Source organism: Physella acuta, unplaced genomic scaffold (assembly GCF_028476545.2).
Source record: "Physella acuta isolate Inbredline_101_S28 unplaced genomic scaffold, ASM2847654v3 ptg002539l, whole genome shotgun sequence".
In the NCBI taxonomy this organism is placed as follows: Eukaryota; Metazoa; Mollusca; class Gastropoda; family Physidae; genus Physella; species Physella acuta.
The window spans coordinates 42,434-65,046 of NW_026734006.1; the positions used below are offsets into that span (position 1 = coordinate 42,434).

At 37.9% G+C, this 22,613-nt stretch overlaps 1 protein-coding gene across 3 annotated transcripts in view; it reads right to left on the reverse strand.

Annotated features, from left to right (window-relative positions):
• The window catches only part of LOC131933515 (trichohyalin), a gene marked incomplete at both ends in the record, with an annotated part of 63,378 nt that extends 40,966 nt beyond the window's left edge, over positions 1–22,412 (reverse strand). For 2 of the 3 annotated variants that reach the window (XM_059290263.1, XM_059290262.1), the window contains 4 exon segments: positions 2,553–2,678; positions 15,964–16,134; positions 19,341–19,587; positions 22,244–22,412. In XM_059290263.1, coding sequence (XP_059146246.1) covers positions 2,553–2,678; positions 15,964–16,134; positions 19,341–19,587; positions 22,244–22,412 — 713 coding nt within the window. 3 annotated transcript variants of the gene reach the window in all.
• Positions 22,413–22,613: the final 201 nt, after the last annotated feature.

The window sequence follows — 22,613 nt, forward strand, 5'->3', positions numbered from 1 at the left end:
GAGTTATAGATATCCAGAAATAAACGGATTGGAAGATATATGAACAAGGTCTAATTGTGCAATAACAATGCTAGGTTTTTAATTAGTTCAGTTCTATACTAAAATAGACTAAAGTGCATTTGTTTTAGACTTATAAATAAAGCTGCACTTTAAAAAAAAAACTATTATAAAAAATAAAGAACATTAGAAATGTGGACCAGATTTTGTTGGAGGAGAAGGGGATATGAATCTTGGCACACGGGTGGGAAACCCACCTTCAAGTTCCCCAATAAACAATTAAGTCGTTAAATTAATGGCTAGGTGGGTTTTTTTAAAAACTTCGTCTGTTGAAGATCTCGTAAAGTGCCGCCATTTTTTTTTAGACGTGTGTGGTCGTGTGGATAGAAGTTTCTTTTTGAAAGATTGATGAGGAAAAACGAGATTCCACACACTTCTCACGCATTTTAAAAGTGTGATTTAGAAAAAAAATCTCACCAATTTTAAAGTGTGATTTTTAAAAAAAATATCACCTATTTTAAAAGTGTGATTTATAAAAAAAATATCACCCATTTTAAAAGTGTGATTTAAAAAAAAATATCACCCATTTTAAAAGTGTGATTTATAAATAAATATCACCCATTTTAAAAGTGTGATTTATAAATAAATATCACCCATTTTAAAAGTGTGATTTATAAATAAATATCACCCATTTTAAAAGTGTGATTTATAAATAAATATCACCCATTTTAAAAGTGTAATTTAGAAAAAAATATCACCCATTTTAAAAGTGTGATTTAGAAAAAAATATCACCCATTTTAAAAGTGTGATTTAGAAAAAATATCACTCAATTACTTTCACGTATATACGAAGTATAGAGAAAGTCTTGTAATCGTGCAAAAAAAAAAATCGAGATTTTTGCAAATCTCGACGTTTTACAGATCCCTGAGTCGGAAAAACATAGTTTTGCAATCTTGTTTTAAAGTGTGATTTCACACCCTTTTGAAATGTAATTTCCACACGAAATAATAGGAGAGCACCAATATTGTAAGAGATCGTTCATAAATTACGTTACAATTGAAGAGGGGGCGGAGTCTGGGGTGTAAGGTTAGTATCTTGAAATGCAGTTGGCATTTTTTTTAGACTTTGTTTTAACTTGATTAGTATACATAATCTTGAACAAGCTTAATAGTATTTTAGAAATAAACTACATATTGAAAAGGAAATAAATGGACAATGATCTAAACATTAAATGCCACATATGAATATCTACAATAGACTAATTATCTAAACATTGAATAACAACATCCACAAATATATGATGGACGAATTATCTAAACATTGAATAACAACATCCACAAATATGTGATGGACCAGTTATCTAAACATTGAATAACAACATCCACAAATATATGATGGACGAATTATCTAAACATTGAATAACAACATCCACAAATATGTGATGGACCAATTATCTAAACATTGAATAACAACATCCACAAATATATGATGGACCAGTTATCTAAACATTGAATAATAACATCCACAAATATATGATGGACGAATTATCTAAACATTGAATAACAACATCCACAAATATGTGATGGACCAATTATCTAAACATTGAATAACAACATCCACAAATATATGATGGACGAATTATCTAAACATTGAATAACAACATCCACAAATATATGATGGACCAATTATCTAAACATTGAATAACAACATCCACAAATATATGATGGACGAATTATCTAAACATTGAATAACAACATCCACAAATATGTGATGGACCAGTTATCTAAACATTGAATAACAACATCCACAAATATATGATGGACGAATTATCTAAACATTGAATAACAACATCCACAAATATGTGATGGACCAATTATCTAAACATTGAATAACAACATCCACAAATATATGATGGACCAGTTATCTAAACATTGAATAATAACATCCACAAATATATGATGGACGAATTATCTAAACATTGAATAACAACATCCACAAATATGTGATGGACCAATTATCTAAACATTGAATAACAACATCCACAAATATATGATGGACGAATTATCTAAACATTGAATAACAACATCCACAAATATATGATGGACCAATTATCTAAACATTGAATAACAACATCCACAAATATATGATGGACGAATTATCTAAACATTGAATAACAACATCCACAAATATATGATGGACGAATTATCTAAACATTGAATAACAACATCCACAAATATGTGATGGACCAATTATCTAAACATTGAATAACAACATCTACAAATATATGATGGACGAATTATCTAAACATTGAATAACAACATCCACAAATATATGATGGACCAGTTATCTAAACATTGAATAACAACATCCACAAATATATGATGGACGAATTATCTAAACATTGAATAACAACATCCACAAATATATGATGGACCGATTATCTAAACATTGAATGACCACTGATAAGAGTTACTGACAACTGGACTAAAGATATCAACAATGCACGAATAAAAAACAACCGGCACACAACTGACCAGACGACCAAGCGACTGACCTCGTCATACAACTTCCCATAATCCACCTTGAGCCGCTGATGTTCTTCCTCTAAGATCTGTATTCTCTCCTTCAGCCCCTGGATCTGGTCGGTCGCTATGTGTAGGTGGCGCTGGCTTTTCAACAGCTGGGGAATAAAATAGAAGACATTGAATAAATGTGTTGAAAATAGTTATCACAGATTGAAAAATGTAAATCTCGAAGAAAATTAAAAAAATGTTAAAGAAATTAAAAAAATGATTAAGAAATTTAAAAAAATGTTTAAGAAATTTAAAAAAAATGTTAAAGAAATTAAAAAATTAATTTGAAAAACAAAAATGTATTAGAAGTTGAAAAATGTAATAAGAAATAAATACATTAAAAAAAACGTAAAATAATTGTTAATTCGCGAGAATGTGCAACAACAAATAACGAAATCTGTAGCTTGAAGAATTAAAATTAAAATACAACGTTCTGAACATCTGTTTTTGCTTAATAAACAGCAATTTATTTTACTCAGCAAATTCCTGAAGTTTGTCTCTTCTGGGCGATTGTCTACAATAATAACCACAATTGGCAGCGGTTGTGGTATATGTTTTGCCACAAGGCCTTTGTCTATATAATAATCATTTCTTACTCAGAAGGACTGAGTGCTTGCAGTGTGTACGGATTATTGCCTTATCCATGATTAGTATAAATATAATCAAGTAGGACAAACATTTTACAAACATTGCTAAATAACAATATACACGGTGAATAGCGAACAAAACAATAGACACAAGGGGGGGGGGGGGGCGTTTTTATTGTGAGATGCGGGTCCAATATTTTATGATTTATTTTTAGTATTGTTGGATTAGTCCCACATCATCTGAGTATTAGTAGCGCATCCCGTTTTTGCGCGTACCGGGCATTGGAAGAATTAAGTATATACAGACAAAACTGAATTCTAAGCACGGCTATAATATAGGGACAGAGGCACGTATTGAATAACCATAATTTAACTTGAATTGAAATAACCACAGCGTACGAAACCAAATAACAGTTTAAATAAACAAAATTGACATTTTAATAATAAATTATTTATTGTAACTTAACAGTATTTTAAATAAATTAACTGCAAATTACAAAAAATATATAAACGTAAAACTTATAAATATTTAACACTGATACCGATACATAACCTGCTCACTAAGTACTGGGTTACTTCCCTGTATTACACAAGGAGTTGTATCGTTACAGTAAGCATGGCTCCAACTTTAACCTAACACTAAACTTAACCTTATACGGGAAAAGAACAACAACACCAACAACATCATCACCACCACCACCACCAACAACAACACCAACAGCAACACCAACACAACAACAACAACGACAACACCACCACCACCACCAAAAACAACAACAACACCACCACCAACAACACAACCATCAACAACAACACCACCACCACCAACAACATCAACCAACAACACCACCACCAACAACAACACCAACAACAATACCAATAACACCACCACTAACAACAACACCACCACCAACAACAACACCACCACAAACAACAACAGCAGCAACAACAACAAACAAACAAACCACCAAACAATATCGAATTTGCCCTATCTTTTAGCACAGATGTATCTACAGATATTATCAAGTAAGGCATCTTATACTTACATTTCGGTCAAGTATAGTTTTAAAATAGAAGAAAAAAAATTGAACACTTACACCAATAGAAGAAAAAATTGTGTGCGAGGTTTTTACAACAGAACAACAGCTGCACTGAGCACTAACCACAGCGGTTCTTGTGTAAGCATCGAAATTAGTTTAATTACTTAATTACCTTGATGAGGAAAGACTAGCCTATGCTGGGTAAAAAGGTTAGTGTGTAAAGTTCATATGCGTACATATGGTGTGTTCATTTAGTATGTGTTGTATTTTCGCGTATTAGTAGGTCTGATTTTATTGAGGGCTGTGTTAGTGTGTTTTCATATAGTGTGAAGTGTGATTTTAATGTTGACTTTGTTAGTGTGTTTTCATATAGTAGGAAGTGTGATTTAAATGTAGGCTGTATTACAGTATTTTCATGTGTTGTGGAGTCAACTTATCAATTTCCCTATGCTGAATTGGCACACTATACCGCTACTAAACAAAGTTTCTTGCCGGCATCTCTTTGGTTTTTTTATGGGGGGGGGGGGGTGACACTGCCACACCGAATCACATTTACTGCCCCCCCCCCCCCACACAACATTACGAAATAGAAACTATATAATTTATACAGAAAATATATAGTTTTATAATTTGATCAGAGCCCGACCCCCAAAATTAAAGTCCGCCCCCTCACAAACATTTAACTATCAAGAGCCACTCCCGCCCTAGAAAATTTCCAAAAGAAACAATGGTGCTGAATGTGATTTAAAATGTAGTAGTTAAATGTGTTGTAACATCTCAGAGTGCGAAGTGGCTATGGTGTGTGTTACTTGTGTGACTAATTTAGTGTACTCTGAGCTGTTTAAGTGTGCACAATGTGACATTAAGTGTGCAAAATGTGACATTAAGTGTGCAAAATGTGACATTAAGTGTGCAAAATGTGACATTAAGTGCGCAAAATGTGACATTGAGTGTGCAAAATGTGACATTGAGTGCGCAAAATGTGACATTGAGTGTGCAAAATGTGACATTTAGTGTGCAAAATGTGACATTAAGTGTGCAAAATGTGACATTTTGTGTGCAAATTGTGACATTAAGTGTGCAAAATGTGACATTTAGTGTGCAAAATGTGACATTGAGTGGGCAAATTGTGACATTAAGTGTGCAAAATGTGTAAATGAGTGTGCAAAATATGACATTTAGTGTGCAAAATGTGGCATTGAGTGCGCAAAATGTGACATTAAGTGTGCAAAATGTGACATTAAGTGTGCAAAATGTGACATTTAGTGTGCAAAATGTGACATTAAGTGTGCAAAATGTGTAAATGAGTGTGCAAAATATGACATTTAGTGTGCAAAATGTGGCATTAAGTGTGCAAAATGTGTAAATGAGTGTGCAAAATATGACATTTAGTGTGCAAAATGTGGCATTGAGTGCGCAAAATGTGACATTAAGTGTGCAAAATGTGACATTTAGTGTGCAAAATGTGATATTAAGTGTGCAAAATGTGTAAATGAGTGTGCAAAATATGACATTTAGTGTGCAAAATGTGGCATTAAGTGTGCAAAATGTGGCATTGAGTGCGCAAAATGTGGCATTAAGTGTGCAAAATGTGACATTTAGTGCGCAAAATGTGACATTAAGTGTGCAAAATGTGACATTTAGTGTGCAAAATGTGATTTTAAGTGTGCAAAATGTGTAAATGAGTGTGCAAAATATGACATTTAGTGTGCAAAATGTGGCATTGAGTGCGCAAAATGTGACATTAAGTGTGCAAAATGTGACATTAAGTGTGCAAAATGTGACATTTAGTGTGCAAAATGTGTAAATGAGTGTGCAAAATATGACATTTAGTGTGCAAAATGTGGCATTAAGTGTGCAAAATGTGTAAATGAGTGTGCAAAATATGACATTTAGTGTGCAAAATGTGGCATTGAGTGCGCAAAATGTGACATTAAGTGTGCAAAATGTGACATTTAGTGTGCAAAATGTGATATTAAGTGTGCAAAATGTGTAAATGAGTGTGCAAAATATGACATTTAGTGGGCAAAATGTGGCATTAAGTGTGCAAAATGTGATATTAAGTGTGCAAAATGTGTAAATGAGTGTGCAAAATATGACATTTAGTGTGCAAAATGTGGCATTAAGTGTGCAAAATGTGGCATTGAGTGCGCAAAATGTGGCATTAAGTGTGCAAAATGTGACATTTAGTGCGCAAAATGTGACATTAAGTGTGCAAAATGTGACATTTAGTGTGCAAAATGTGATTTTAAGTGTGCAAAATGTGTAAATGAGTGTGCAAAATATGACATTTAGTGTGCAAAATGTGGCATTGAGTGCGCAAAATGTGACATTAAGTGTGCAAAATGTGACATTAAGTGTGCAAAATGTGACATTTAGTGTGCAAAATGTGTAAATGAGTGTGCAAAATATGACATTTAGTGTGCAAAATGTGGCATTAAGTGTGCAAAATGTGTAAATGAGTGTGCAAAATATGACATTTAGTGTGCAAAATGTGGCATTGAGTGCGCAAAATGTGACATTAAGTGTGCAAAATGTGACATTTAGTGTGCAAAATGTGATATTAAGTGTGCAAAATGTGTAAATGAGTGTGCAAAATATGACATTTAGTGGGCAAAATGTGGCATTAAGTGTGCAAAATGTGGCATTGAGTGCGCAAAAAATGGCATTAAGTGTGCAAAATGTGACATTTAGTGCGCAAAATGTGACATTAAGTGTGCAAAATGTGACATTTAGTGTGCAAAATGTGATATTAAGTGTGCAAAATGTGTAAATGAGTGTGCAAAATATGACATTTAGTGTGCAAAATGTGGCATTAAGTGTGCAAAATGTGTAAATGAGTGTGCAAAATATGACATTTAGTGTGCAAAATGTGGCATTGAGTGCGCAAAATGTGACATTAAGTGTGCAAAATGTGACATTTAGTGTGCAAAATGTGATATTAAGTGTGCAAAATGTGTAAATGAGTGTGCAAAATATGACATTTGGTGTGCAAAATGTGGCATTAAGTGTGCAAAATGTGGCATTGAGTGCGCAAAATGTGGCATTAAGTGTGCAAAATGTGACATTTAGTGCGCAAAATGTGACATTAAGTGTGCAAAATGTGACATTTAGTGTGCAAAATGTGATATTAAGTGTGCAAAATGTGTAAATGAGTGTGCAAAATATGACATTTAGTGTGCAAAATGTGGCATTGAGTGCGCAAAATGTGGTAAGTCAGTGCGCTGTGGTATCTCAGCATGGCAAATGTAGCGTCTATTAGTTAATTACATCAATTAATTACCCTAATGAGCTTTTTTCAATATGCGCGGTGTTCTAGAAAGGTGCTATTAGCTCAAGCGTAGCACTGACCGTATCACACAGGTGCTGTTAAAATAGACTTAGCACCAGAGGCGTAGCGACCCTTCCCGGCGCATGGGGACAAACTTTCAATTTGGCTCCCCCCTCCAATATATTTTTTATAATTATAATGCAAAACTGCAGCTAAAATGAGCTTTTAACAACCCATGTAGGCGCCCCCTACGGTCAGAGCCCGGGGACATATGTACCCTCCCGTCACCCCCCCCCCCCTTGCTACGCCTCTGCTTAGCACCGACTGTATTAGACAGGTGCTGTTAGACCAGATTTAGCACTCACTGTATCAGTCTAGCTCAGCTAAAAACTAAATCTTAATTTAACAAAACAAGGTGAAGGTCGTCCACATCCTTAGCCAACACCACCCCTCCCCCCCCTCCCCCTTTATCTTAGGTCAACGCCCAGTCATTATTCAACGGCGGAATGTTTGACAGTGACGTCAAATTACCCGGACAGAAATAGCTCCACGCGTGTCTAAAAATAGCCCGCGGGCTCAGCGTGGGGATTGGCCCCTTTTGTTCATTGTCTGCCCGCCATGTTTTATTAAACACGTGATGCAAGTACATCAGGCTCAGCAGGTGGCGGGGGATTTTGTTTTAAAATTATTATTTTTTTCGACCGTCTGGGTAATCTTTTAAGGTTGAAGGAAAAATAAACAGGCGGGGTGCATTAGTGCCAAAACTAACTCTCTCACACGTGTAGAGGACAAATTCTTTTGAAAAATTTTTGTTTAAAAAAACAAACAAAAAAAGTTGTCTGAACAGTAAATTATTGGCGCGGATATTTTCCCTGACTGTATTGCTTTAAGAAAGGTACAGCTTGGTCGGGATGGAGAACTCATAAATACTAACTCCAAAAGTCCCGAGTTTGAACCCTAGGCAGATGAAGCTCTTTAGATGGGAGCAGCAACCCATCTAGGAGAGAAAAACTACAAAATCAAAAATTTTTCTAGCAGTATATAAACCCGGGGACAAACTTTCGATTTGCAACCCCCTCAAACTTACGATTTGCACCCCCCCCCCCCCCTCAAACTTTCGATTTGCACCCTCCCCCCCCCATAAACTTTATATATATACCGAGGGGTCTATGGGGGGGGGGGTTATGACCCCCCCCCCCTGCCTACGCCACTGGTTCCGCTTGTCATAATATGTTGACATGTAATACTCAATCGTGTAAGAGGAAATCCCTCTCTGATGTATTACTATGAATAACGAAGACGACGACAATGCTGCTAAGTTTAGGAATGGAATTAAAGGGTGAGGGACAAGGTTAGAGCAAGGGTAAAGATAAGTTCAAGGGTTAGAAGAGTGATATCGATACTAGCAAAAAATAGGCTCGATTACGCCCTGCATTCGATCTAGTGTTTTCAATATTTTGGAGTTTAGTAGCCATATACGTCCGCGGTATTTAGACTACTTCAACAAGGGGGGTAACTCTTCGGTCAGTGATGTTAATAATTTCAAGAGTTGTTCAATAGCGTTATCTATTCTCTAACCAGATTGCTATATGCAGTTCAGTTAACAAACAAGCGATACACTAGACAACACATATATCACATAGAAGACAATATATAAAACAAGAGAATATATAACACAAGACAATATATAACAAAGGACAATATATATCACACATATATATAACACGCAAGACAGATATAACTAGAAAACACTTGTATCACTCAGAAGTCAACATATAACACGTAAGACAATATACACGTAAGACAAAATACACATAAGACAATAGGTAACATACACGATAAAATACAGTACACCAGACGAACACATACCATTTTTAAAAGAAGACGAGTCAACACACATACAACACATCAGCCAACACACACGCACATACCTATACACACACACACACACGTACACACAACACCTGCTTTAAACATTTAGCCAAGAATTCGCCAAGCGCGACCAACACTAATTTAAAAAAAAAATGATATATTTAAACCCCTTGTTTCTGTAAATAAACGCAAAACGTTGGACCCAAATAATATGTACTGTGTTTAGGGAGAATTACAAATACTCGTTGCCTATTAAATAACCAGTTTACACAAATAGTTTTGTTAAAACTTAGTTGTAAGTATGACGAGTCCAAACTTGTCTAATTAACATTCGATTTTCCAAGTAAAAAGAAACCCAGTAAATCAATGTAAAAACGACATAAAACAATGTAAAACCTCATGTAACTGCTAAAACGAGTCACAAAATTCACGTAAAAAATTTCATAAAAAACGTTTTAATAACAAGCTTTTATGTACTAATGCACTAAAAAGGAGAAAATAAATTATAGACTACTATTTAAATAACTATAAAGAAAAGCGTGGGTGTCTTCCTAATCCTAAACATTAGTAAAGGTATCCAATAGATACTAAAGTGACCCACGGTTTTCTTTATACTTATTTAAATAGTAGTCTATAATTTATTTTCTCCTTTTTAGTGCAAGTACATAAAAGCTTGTTATTAAAACGTATTTTTATGAAATTTTTTTTAGTACTTTAGATATGCGAGCTCTTAGTAATTTTCCTTAACAAAAAATAAAACCGTTTTGTAGGGTTATTTACATATTTAATTATTATTTTTCCATGCCTCAGACATGTACTATTGATAGAGTATATTATCCTTGTCCAGAATTCTTCCGTTAACGCATTGTCATGCTCATTATTTGACATATGAGGACTGTTGTAGATTTACATTAATAGCTATTTCTTTCTCACTAACTTACTTTGATAATGGAAGCTGTAATTGAGTGAGTGTTTAAGTCAGTCTAAGACGTTCGAACGATTCTAAATACAACCGATATATATATATTTTTAAATTTAAACAAATTTTAAAGACTGCAACCGCTATAACGCCAACAGTAATTAAAGTCTCAATCAACCATATATACCATGACAATACTATAATAAAAACAGTTAATACGTTTAGCCTACGCTCAAATAAATAAAAAAGTACAGCAAAAATAAGTAAAAAACAGAATAGAAATTATTAATAAATAAGAGACAAGTAGAAATGTATAAGAGAAGAAAGGGGATAGAATATAGGCACAGCTATGTAAACTATAATTAACATCTACAAAACAAAACACCTAACACAGTATCGTTAGCCTCCCCTACCAAAACGAGCCTTATGGGTTGTCTCCCTTTCCCGCCTGTCTTTTTTTTTTCTTTCTATTCTGGCGATGATCCAGATGCATGGCTCAGCTCAATTCACTTCCCGGCGACTTGATCAATCTCACCTTCCGTTGTTGGTCTTGTTTGTTTGCCCTATAATAGCTGTCTCACACCCCACGCCAAGATTATATGTATAACAATCCTTATCATAGCCGTATCCCACCCCCACCCTTATCACAGCAGCGTCGCACCCCTCACCTATATAAAAACTCTCATAGTTGTAACACACCCAAACTATCTCATAGCTGTATAACACACAACCCCTATCATAGCCGTATCCAGCCCCCACCCCCATCACAATAGTAGCGCACCCCTATCAGAGCTGCATCAAATCCTCATCACTCTCACAGTCGTAACACCCCCACCCGTACTAAAAGATGTGTAACTTACCCACCCCTACTTCAGTCATATCACACCTCTATCTTAGCTGTTTCACACATCCTCGCATATCATATCTCTAACACCCCGTACCCTTAATAAAAACGTTATTACTCCCCCCTCCCACCTATTTTAGGTATATCACACCCCCATCCTTATCTTAGCACCTTTCACCCCTTCACGAGACCGAGATTCGAACTCGAGACCTGTGAGTTACTAGTCGAGCGCTCTATCACCCGGCCACGCCGTCCTATCCTATCTATATAAGAAACATCACTTACTAATATATAAAAACACCACTAAGAGCTATTTAAGAAACACCACCAAGTTCTGTACGGAAAAAAACACCACCTACTTTTGTACGAAAAAGACACCATTAATATTACAAAATGACATCTTACCACTAACACCTTCATTTACTATAACACCATTCCCAAAATGACATAAATCCTCCAACCCCACTTTTTTTAAAAACTAACACCTAACATTTAGAATAGACCATCCAATCAAACTACGGCAACCAACCATTAAATAAATGTTCGCTTTATCAAAGTCAAAATAAAAATAAAAAAATTACCCCCCCCCCCCTCTCACACTTACAAATTACGCAACTGCAGAAATGAAAAACACATTTCCCAATTAAAATAGCACACAGTAACCTCAGCAGTATAAAACCTCAAAGGCTTCGAATAACTTAATTTTTTAATCAAATTAAAATCCGGCTAATTATTTCAAGAAACGGAAGTGCGTGTCACGGTGACCGTTCCGCTATGACCTTGAACTCAGAAATTCCGTTTGTTTTGAAAATGAAATAAAATATACAGTTATTTATTATGTTTAAATTGAACGAAAACAAATATTAAGAAAGGCAACTCCTTTCTAATACCCCCAAGGGTAGATAACTTTTGTAGCGTTCACGTTTGTTCATATCAAACGCCAGATAAACACACATAGTAAGATAAAGGCGCATCTTCTTCTTCTTCGTTCCCAATGTGTACTACATTGGGGGGACCATTAACCAAGACCAACTTCGCTAATTAACTGCGCTTAGCGTCACCAGCACCATGTTTCGGAGTACGGAACACGTATTAGGTAACGTGGTTGCTATATTTAAATCTGGTGAGTTCGTTAAAACATTTCAATATACGTCAACGGTGACCACAAAAGTATTTTTTTTTAAATTTTAATTATTTCATAAAAAAAATTAATCAGGCCACCAATTAAGTCAAATTTAATGTTACGATGCGTTGTCTTCATGTCTTGACCCACGTACCAATTACGAACCGTATCTGTCAGTTAGAAGTGCCTGCAATTTCGCTCGGCCGTTTCGATCTTGACAGAGAGACAGACAGAGGAAGTGAGTTAAACAAAAGCTTGTAAAAAGTAACAAATTTTATAATCAGACTATAGTGCGCATGTCCTAGACAGCTATCCTCATTAACTCTTTGAGGCCTTGAGGGGATGTGAGCCAATCAAAACGATATAAATCACCCACAAGGTAATTAGCGATTATCCCTGACTACAGGACAAAAAGGGCGGAGTCACAGGAAAGTTCCTTCAGACCATCCATCAGGCGAACACGCACACACACACACACACACACACACACATACACACCCGCTAACACACACACAGACACTCAGACACACACACACACACACGCACAGTTACACAAGCAAAACGACGGCATCACTAACACACACAACCAGGTGGATAACGAGGGACTAATTAATTGAAAACAGAATAATGATGGAACTATTAATTTAAAAAAAGAGATAATGATGGGCTAATTAACTAATTTCATGGGCAATGCTGGGCTAATTAATTAAAGACAGGGAAAATGATGGAGATATTAAGTGCAATTATTTCTCTAATAAGTTATTGTTTAATAATTTAGTTAATTATGCTTTAATTAGTGGAGTTTTTAAACATTGTAAACATTTAATTAAGGAAAGCGTTTTATAAACTTAGGCGCAGAGGAATAGGCCTACGTGTGAGATAGTTATGTTGCTCACATAGAGCTTCACAGAGGAGGAAAGGGGGGGGGGGGAGGGGGTAAGGGCTTTTTTCTAACGATATGTGAAGAGGTGAAGTGGGGAAGGTAGGTGTATATGCTGTAGTGTGTGTGTGTTTGTGTGTGAGGGGGGGGGGGGGAATGGTTGTCTGAGAAATGGTCTCTTGGACTGGTAATGGTCGATGTATCGAATAATATTGGGAGGTGTAGTATCGAATAATATTGGGAGGTGTAGTATCGAATAATATTTGGAGGTGTAGTATCAAATAATATTGGGAGGTGTAGTATCGAATAATATTGGGAGATGTATCGAATAATATTGGGAGGTGTAGTATCGAATAATATTGGGAGGTGTAGTATCGAATAATATTGTGAGCTATCGTATCGAACAGTATTGGGAGCTGTGGCATCAAACATTAGGAGCTTAAGTATCGAACATTAGAAACTGTTGTATCGAACATTTGAAGCTGTGGTATCGAATGTTATAGGGATATGTAATTTAGACCAGTTTTGGGAGCTGTAGAATTTTCCAGCTTCAATAAACAGGAGCTGTAAACAGCGAACAAAGCAACGAACATTTACAACACTCCATGCAAAAAAAAAAAAAAAACAACCCACTGCACAGAAACATCTAAATAGCGAACACTTCTAACACACACACACAAAAAGAAAAAAAACAAATCACTCGTGAATCAACACCAGCACACGTGACAACACGCTCAGCCAAACAACAAAGTCGCGCTATTTTTAGCCCGCGTGCACCTTGCCGCCATTGTTGCTTGAAATGACGTTAATTTAAAGTGAAATATTTTCGCGAGTGGTCCCCCCTTCTTTAAAATAAATCTCGGTCTCTGCAAAAGTAAACCTCTACATATTTGTCTACCCCACTCTCCCCTCCCCCATCTCTCCCCCACATCTCCTTACTTGGCTGTATTTATGTTACATACGTTTCCATGGTAACGGGCAGCGAGCTAGAGTGTGTATTTAAAAAAAGTAGAAACAGTTTGTTTATGAGAGTTCGGCTTGTTTTTTTTTTAAATTAGCACCTAGTTATTCCTTTTTTTTTGGCTTGGAACATTTTGATAAGCTTAAAGCATCGTTTGAAATGCAAGGAAAAAAAATTAAATAACAAACCGTTCAAATTTATACCAAGACATAAACTGTGAAGTAAAGGTATTTTTCCGCAGGTGTGTAGATGAAGCAGAGTTCGTCTGTTGATGGTTTTACAAAGGCGTATGAATCTATGTTTTGTGGTTAGTTGTATGCCCAGCTGAATATTCTTCCCTATCCAGATAGCAAGGTGAAATAGGGCTGGTAAGTAGGTCACCAACCAAATCTACGGCTCAATAAAACCTGAATGAGCCGTAGAACTCGTTGGTGACCTACTTACCAGCCCTATTGTCGTACTGCGGAGTCGAACCTTAAAGGTTAGCAATCGCGCGCTCTAACACTCGATCACGCATTCCTATAATGAGTACAATGTGGAGTTGATGCGTTCTATACTCACCCTCAAAGACTGTCGCGTAAGTTAACGGGACGGACCAGATGCGTAGCGAGGGGGCGGGGGGACATATGTCCCCGGCCGCCTACCTTAGGGGGGGCGCCAAAATAGGTTGGAAAAATAAATTGAAAGTTTGGGGGGGGGTGCAAATCGAAAGTTCGTCCCCAGGCGCCGGGAAGGGTCGCTACGCCTCTGGGACTGACAGACAGCAAGACGTGAAGAAATAAATCATTCTATTCAAACAAAGAGCGGTCCTGTAATATTAAATGGTTGGAAAAATACGTAACAAAGCCGGTCTACAGACTGTTTCGTTTAAGACTCTATAAAACTTTGTATGGTTTGGTGATAGAAACCACGATTGATAACCCAATAATCCAGAGTTTGGACCCATGTGATAAAAACTCTGAAATCAAACGATTTCTGCTTTGCATAACGTTCTTGAATGGACAGAGACTATTGATGCAAATCCAGAAAGAAAAGCAGACTTATGTAGTAGTCGAAGGCCCATTTGGCGCATAACATGTAAAGAATTATTTAAGAACGAAGAAGAAGAAAATGCGCAGGGGGGGGGGGGGGGGGAGGGGGGGAGGGGGTGAGTACGCAAGGGGGTGGTGTGGTGCGGGCGGTGGTCTCTAGAAATAGTATAAAAAAAATCTTTGGGATCTGGCTGCCTATAGGGCTGGTAAGTAGGTCACCAACCAGTTCTACGGCTCAATAAAACCTGAATGAGCCATAGAACAAGTTTGTGACCTAGTTACCAGCCCGATAGGGCAAAAGAAGTAGAGCTGACATGGTTCTAGGACCACGACATATGAAGGACTGTCGTGGTCAGTTCCATGCCCAGCCGCCTTTTGATTTCTCGAGAGATGAGGTGGTCCGCGGAAGTGTTTTATAATAGGGCTGGTAAGTAGGTCACCAACCAGCTCTATGGCTCATACAGGTTTTATTGAGCCGTAGAACTGGTTGGTGACATATTTACCAGACCATTGGACAGGGTGTGAGTCAGTGATTACCGTGTTGAGTTTTTTTTAAATTACGTGCAAGATCCCGAAGTTATTTATCTTTAATTCTATTTATTGTTATAACAAAATTCGTACATTTGACCCTTTTCTTTAAAGAATTGTATTTTCTCTCTGGAGACGTGGTTGGTGCCACACCGACTTTAGACCCACACCAAGGACTCACGTCATTTCAAAAACCACAACACGTAACAAGAAACAAAACGAAGTAAAAAAAAAACAACGGTTACATAAATTTCAGAAACACGGGACGTAACACACATTTGCTGAGACAAAAGGGGACGCAACTTCTTCGCCCAAAGGGTAGACGGATTGACTTACCTCCTCCTGCAGGAGCTCTTTCTCGCGCATGCGCAGTTTGACGTCATCCGAAACGGACGGCGCTATGGTGTTGATGCCAGCTAGCAAGAGCTTCTTCTCCGCCATGCTGACCTTCTGACGCTCCTCGGCCAGCAGACGTTCCAGGGATTCGATCCTGACCTTGAGTTTGGACTGGGGGAGTGGGAGGGAGGGGGGGGGGGGGGGGAAGAGAAGAAGAAGAGCAGATGGGCTGTTGAAAGTTATCCGGCTGTAGGTCAAAGGTCGTTAGTTTTAAAGTTATGTAAGAGAGGGGCGTAACATGGGTGGGGTTAATGAAAGGTTAGCCGAGGGTCAGATATATTTCTCGCTCTCATGCTTATTAGGTTATAAAAATTAGAATTCTCTATAACGTTTCGGTATTTTGCAACGTTCCCAAAAAAATTGCGTACACGGAAAACTGCGCGATGGAAAACTACGCAGACAGAAAAAAAAGCGCAAATGCGAATTATTTATACGAATACACTTTATTGTCATTTTTTGTGGAAGTATATTTTATTATGCTACAGTGTACATGTGATCATTCTTTGCAAATGTTTAATGTCTATAATGCTCAATTTAAGATAACAAAATGCTCTATTGCTTTTTTTTGCGCAGTTCTCCGTTTCGTATCTTCCCTGATACAAAATACTTCTAATATTCTGAAGTAATTTTTTTTTTAAATTTTCTGCAACTGCCTAATAACCGTACTTTTGACAACATAATGCAAAATAGCCAAAAACCAAACAACGTTCCTCCTAAAGGGAATAAGTTAGTGTGCATCATGTATTTTGTGTGTACAGTGTTCTAGACATCTTATACAAGGTACTACGAATTTTACAAGATGACTGCGCGGTTCGTTCAAAACTAGTGCGCGCCCGCGCAACCGCACAGCTTCGAGTGAAACACAGCTAACAAATTATAATAAGTCACAACCCACAAAGTTTTAATGAGTGCTCGACAGATTCCTTCGGAATGTAGGCGGTATTTTATTCTAGCCACAATATAGAAACAGATGGACTCTACTCCATCTGCCAGATATAGCATCTTTTCTCAGATAACTTGTTTCAAATTATTTTATAACACGACGGACTAGTTCATTACAATTTTTTTTCTGGCTCTAAACAAATCCCAAATTGCAAAAATCGTTCATGTTGATCTATACTTAAATTTTTTTTTACTATAATGTATACGTCTCCCATTTATTGTTAGAGTTAAATTTTAGTTAATAATTAGTAGAAATTTAGCACGACAATTCAGTATGATAATTCATTAGTTTCATTTATCATTTTAAAAAATAGTTATTAAAATATTACTATTTTTTGTGTTAATTCTATAAAAAGCATTCGAATATATGTGTTAAATCCATAAAAACATAATCTTTAAGGTGTACATAAATGTATAATTATGTAACTGGGATGACGTAGTTGCCAAGATGTTTATTTATCACCGCATTAAGCAGAAACCCTGACAGCGGGGCTTGTACAAGTTTAGAGATTACAGGCTAAAAACCGAAAACAACCGAAAACAACCGCAAACAATCTAAACCAACAAACCGCTGACGGTGTGGGGCGGACGCTTGCTTTTATTTCGTTGCAACTCTGGTGAATGCTTTCACAAATCTAAGGTGGGGGGGGGAGGGGTCGCATTTGAATATAGTGCTTGTGGCAGTGTAAGGAGGAGTGCGAGTAGGGGGGGGGCTATTATGGGTTTGGAAGAGCTGTTGTGTGTCTCATTCATAGACCACACACGATTAAGATAAGTAAAAAAAAAATGGTGGCTTTACATGTTTCATGGTGATAAGAGAATTTACGTTTGTTTAAAATTTAAAAAAAAGACCGTTTTAAAGTTGATTTTTAATTAATAAAAAATTGGAATAGAGATGCTAGCTGTAAAATGTGAAATGGGCCAAGGAAATAATTTGAATTTCTTTTATAATGGATGGGAAGTCGTTAAGACTTGAGACTGTATGGCCTAATTATATTGTAAAAAGAAGTTATAACATTTTATTTTATTTATAGACGCATTTACGTCTAAAAGATGGTGGGTGTGTCGGGAGGGGGTGGGGGATGGAAGATACTCCGTGTTAAAAGGTTACGTATATTAATGAAAATAGGCTAAAATGAAATAATAATTTAAATATTTTGAAATTACTGCTGGTAAGTGAATAAGCATGGGCTATATATATATATATATATATATATATATATATATATATATATATATATATATATATATATATATATATATATATAAATATATATATATATATATATATATATATATATATATATATATATATATATATATATATATATATATATATATATATATATACATAGCCATTGCTATGCATTGCGTCTTTAACATCACAGCACTGGATATCTCCCGTGTAGCTGTGAGGGTGAAAGAATAACATCTTAAATCATTTCTTTTGGTAGAGGTTTAGAAACAGTCAGGTGTTGTCACGCTAGGCAAACAGACAAGGCCTCGGTCTTTGAGAGGAGTTTGAGGAACTATTCTAGGCGATAGAACTACCGTGGCAACTGCGTCACGACACGAGAGGGTACAGGACATGTGTACATCGCTGGACACAGCACACGACACACCATAGAACACATAGCAACATATATGACGTGACATGGGCATAAAGCTGGACACAGCACACGACACACCATAGAACACATCACAAGACAGAGTACAAAGAATATAGGACAACCAACAGGGCACACCATAGAACACATCACAACACATGTCACAATAGATATGACACAGGAAACAGGCATACCACGTGACAGATTACAGTAAACATGACATATACTACAGCAGGACCCACCACAGTAAACAACGCAAGACACACTATAGGACACATATGACATATGACATGACACACAACATAATACACCATATAATAAAACATACGAAACATCACAGGACAAACGTTAACTACAAAACGCACCAAACTCATATGGGAGAACACACCGTTTCTTTCAGCCTTTTTCTCTGGGGGTGGTGGGGGGGGGGGGGGGAAAGGCACTTGAAACTTGCTGGTGGGGGTACTTGAAATTTTCCAGGGGGTGGCGGACACTGATAAAACTGTATATCTTCTACATAAATTATCATTTTATACGGGGGGGGGGGGAGGGAGGGGGGGATAGGCGTGTTTTTGGGGGTGGGGGGATGAAGGTGGGGGTGGTTGGGGGATATTTTCCCCCGTCTTAAAGTTGCCTGAAAGAAACTCTGCGCCCTAAAGAACCAAAGCACAATCCACACACACAAACACATGACACACCACATAACCACAGCACAAAACCACACAGCACAAGCCACAGGACACGTCTAAAAGCAATGCTAATATTAACCTCTCGGAACTCCGTGTACTCCAGCACACACGTCCTTACCTCCCAGTCGCGGGTCACCACGCCCTCCTTGTTCCCGTGGGCGTTGAGGAACACCTCGTCGCTGCCCATGCTGGTGTCGCTCAGGGCGGACACTTGGCTAACGTTACTGGCGCTGCGGGCGGGGGAGCGGGCGGTGTCCTCGTTGTCCCGTCGCTCCAGCTCTTCCTCGGCCGCCTCGGCTCTCTCGTTGATGATGTCCAGGAGGTTGCTGAGAGGAGGTTAAGGGGGACAGGTTAACTTCATAGCTGGGGTTTTTGTGTAGAGGTGTTATGTATGGCGGCCTAGACAGGGTTTTTGTTAAGTGGGGGGTGTTTCACACACATACACATACACGCACATTCACATACCCACATACACATACGCACACACACACACACACACACACACACACACACACACACACACACACACACACACACACATATATATATATATATATATATATATATATATATATATATATATATATATATATATATATATATATATATATACATATCAATATATTTATCGTGTGTATGTAGAGATGATGTTTTGTTAACCCTTAATTACTAAAAATACACACACACAAATATATATATATATATATATATATATATATATATATATATATATATATATATATATATATATATATATATATATATATATATATATATATATATATATATATATATATATTATAGGCCTATATATTATATTTGTTACGAAAACAGTGCAAGACAAGTTTTAATCTTTACCTTGCCAAGTCAAGTTTTAACTTTGGTCGACCAAGTCAAGTTTTTTCTCTACTCGACCAAGTCAAATTTTAATCTTTAAAAGAATATTCCATTTTTACCCCTCATAAAAAAAAATAAAAAAAAAAATAACATAACATCGAAACGTATTTTTTTTTAAAGACTTTCAGAGCACTCAAATAACGAAGAACACCCATGAAAATCCCACATGCATTTTTTAACTGCTCTAATTAAATGAACACAAATCAGATTATAAAACTTCATTACTCGAAAAGTCATTTATAACCGAATCACTACAATCTGACTCTTTAAAATAACACTATTAATCTTTATCTAGATAATCTCGATGACGTCACCGAGGTGAGATTTAATCTCTTCTCGCGAGGTTTCAAATTTTTTCTCGTGTTTTGGTGTATGCCTCAGGTGTAGCCAGGTAATTAGATTACACCAGCTGGGATTTATAGCCAGGTAGGAATCATTGATAAATGTTTGTCTGGTTCAAAATTATACTGGGCTTGACATTCGGGAAAAATCTGGCCACGTTGTCTCTATATCGTGTTAAAGCCTGCACATCGTATGCCTGGAAGCGATTTTACCTCGTCCATTAGATGATTTGACATGTTTTCTGATGTACGTTATACGAGGGTGGTCTTATAGTCTCCAAGCTATATCTGGAATCTTAGAGTTTCCGATACACTGAAATCTTCAAGTTTCCGAACACAGAAATCTTAAAGTTTCCGATACACTGGAATCTTAAATTTTCCGAACACTTCTTCTTCTTCGTTCTTAATTTTTAGTGTTGGAAGGGATCGAGCCTTATCTGCCAGAAGGTTTGAACTCGAGACTTTTTTTTCGAATTTATCAACCATGAGCTTTGCCGACTCGACCACGCCTCCATCACAATTAAGTATACGTGTAAACTGGTTATGCGCCATGTAGGCCGTTGACTCCGGTATCAGCCTGCTTTTCTTTTTGGATTTGCTTCCATAGCCTTTGTCCAACCAAGAACAAACTACAAGGCAGCAGTTATTTGATTTTGGAAATGTCTCTCCTAGAAGAGTGGCTGTCCCCAGTTATCGAGCGTCATCTGCCCGAGCTATACCGACTAGACCACGCCGACCGCTCCTAACACTCAAACCTTAAGGTTTCCAAACACTCGAAAATAATGACACTCCCTCAAATAAATCCACATAACCGAACAAAACCCTAAACTACAAAACCCAGCAAACCCCACCTAAACTAACCCAACTAAATCGAACTCACCCAATAAAAAAAAAATCACAGCCCAACACACACCACCAACACCCTACAGCAATACAACCCAACCTTACCCCATCACCACCTCTAACTCACCTCACTCTACCACAACTACCCCAACCCACCACAACCACCCCCACCAACCTCACCCCACCAACCTCACCCCACCCCATCACCACCCCAACCCACTTCAACCCACTTCACTCCACAACCTCACCCCAACACCACCTCTAATCCACCTCACCCCACCAACTTTACCCCAACCCCCCCCCCCACCCCCACACCCACCTCATGACGCTGTTCTTATCGTGCAGCTCCACCCCCACCTAATCCACCACCTCCACATCCACCTCACCTCACCCCACACACACACCCACCTCATGACGCTGTTCTTATCGTGCAGCATGTCCAACTCCTGTAACAGCTCTAGCTCCACCCTCCTCACCCCACCAACACCCCCACATCCACCTCACACCCCCCCCACACACCCACCTCATGACGCTATTCTTATCGTGCAGCATGTCCAACTCCTGTAACAGCTCCAGCTCCACCCTCCTCACCCCACCAACACCAACACCCCCACATCCACCTCACACCCCCCCCCCCCCACACACCCACCTCATGACGCTATTCTTATCGTGCAGCATGTCCAACTCCTGTAACAGCTCCAGCTCCACCCTCCTCACCCCACCAACACCAACACCCCCCACATCCACCTCACATCCCCCCCCCCACACACCCACCTCATGACGCTATTCTTATCGTGCAGCATGTCCAGCTCCTGTAACAGCTCCAGCTCCACCCTCCTCACCCCACCCACCACCCCCACACCCCCCCCCCCCCCCCCGAACCCACCCCACACACACCCACCTCATGACGCTGTTCTTATCGTGCAGCATGTCCAACTCCTGTAACAGCTCTAGCTCCACCCTCCGACTCTCCTCTTTCATCTCCCTCAGCTGTGTCTTCAATGACCTCACCTCCCTCCTCAACCTCACGTTCTCGTCCTCGTTCTGTCTGATCACGGTCAGCAGCTCACCTGCAAGGTCAAAGAGATATATGAGCAAGGTCGAATAGATATATGAGCAAGGTCAAATAGATATATGAGTACGGTCAAATAGATATATGAGCAAGGTCAAATAGATATATGAGCAAGGTCAAATAGATATATATGCAAGGTCAAATAGATACATTAGCAAGGTCAAATTGACATATTAGCAAGGTCAAATAGATATATGAG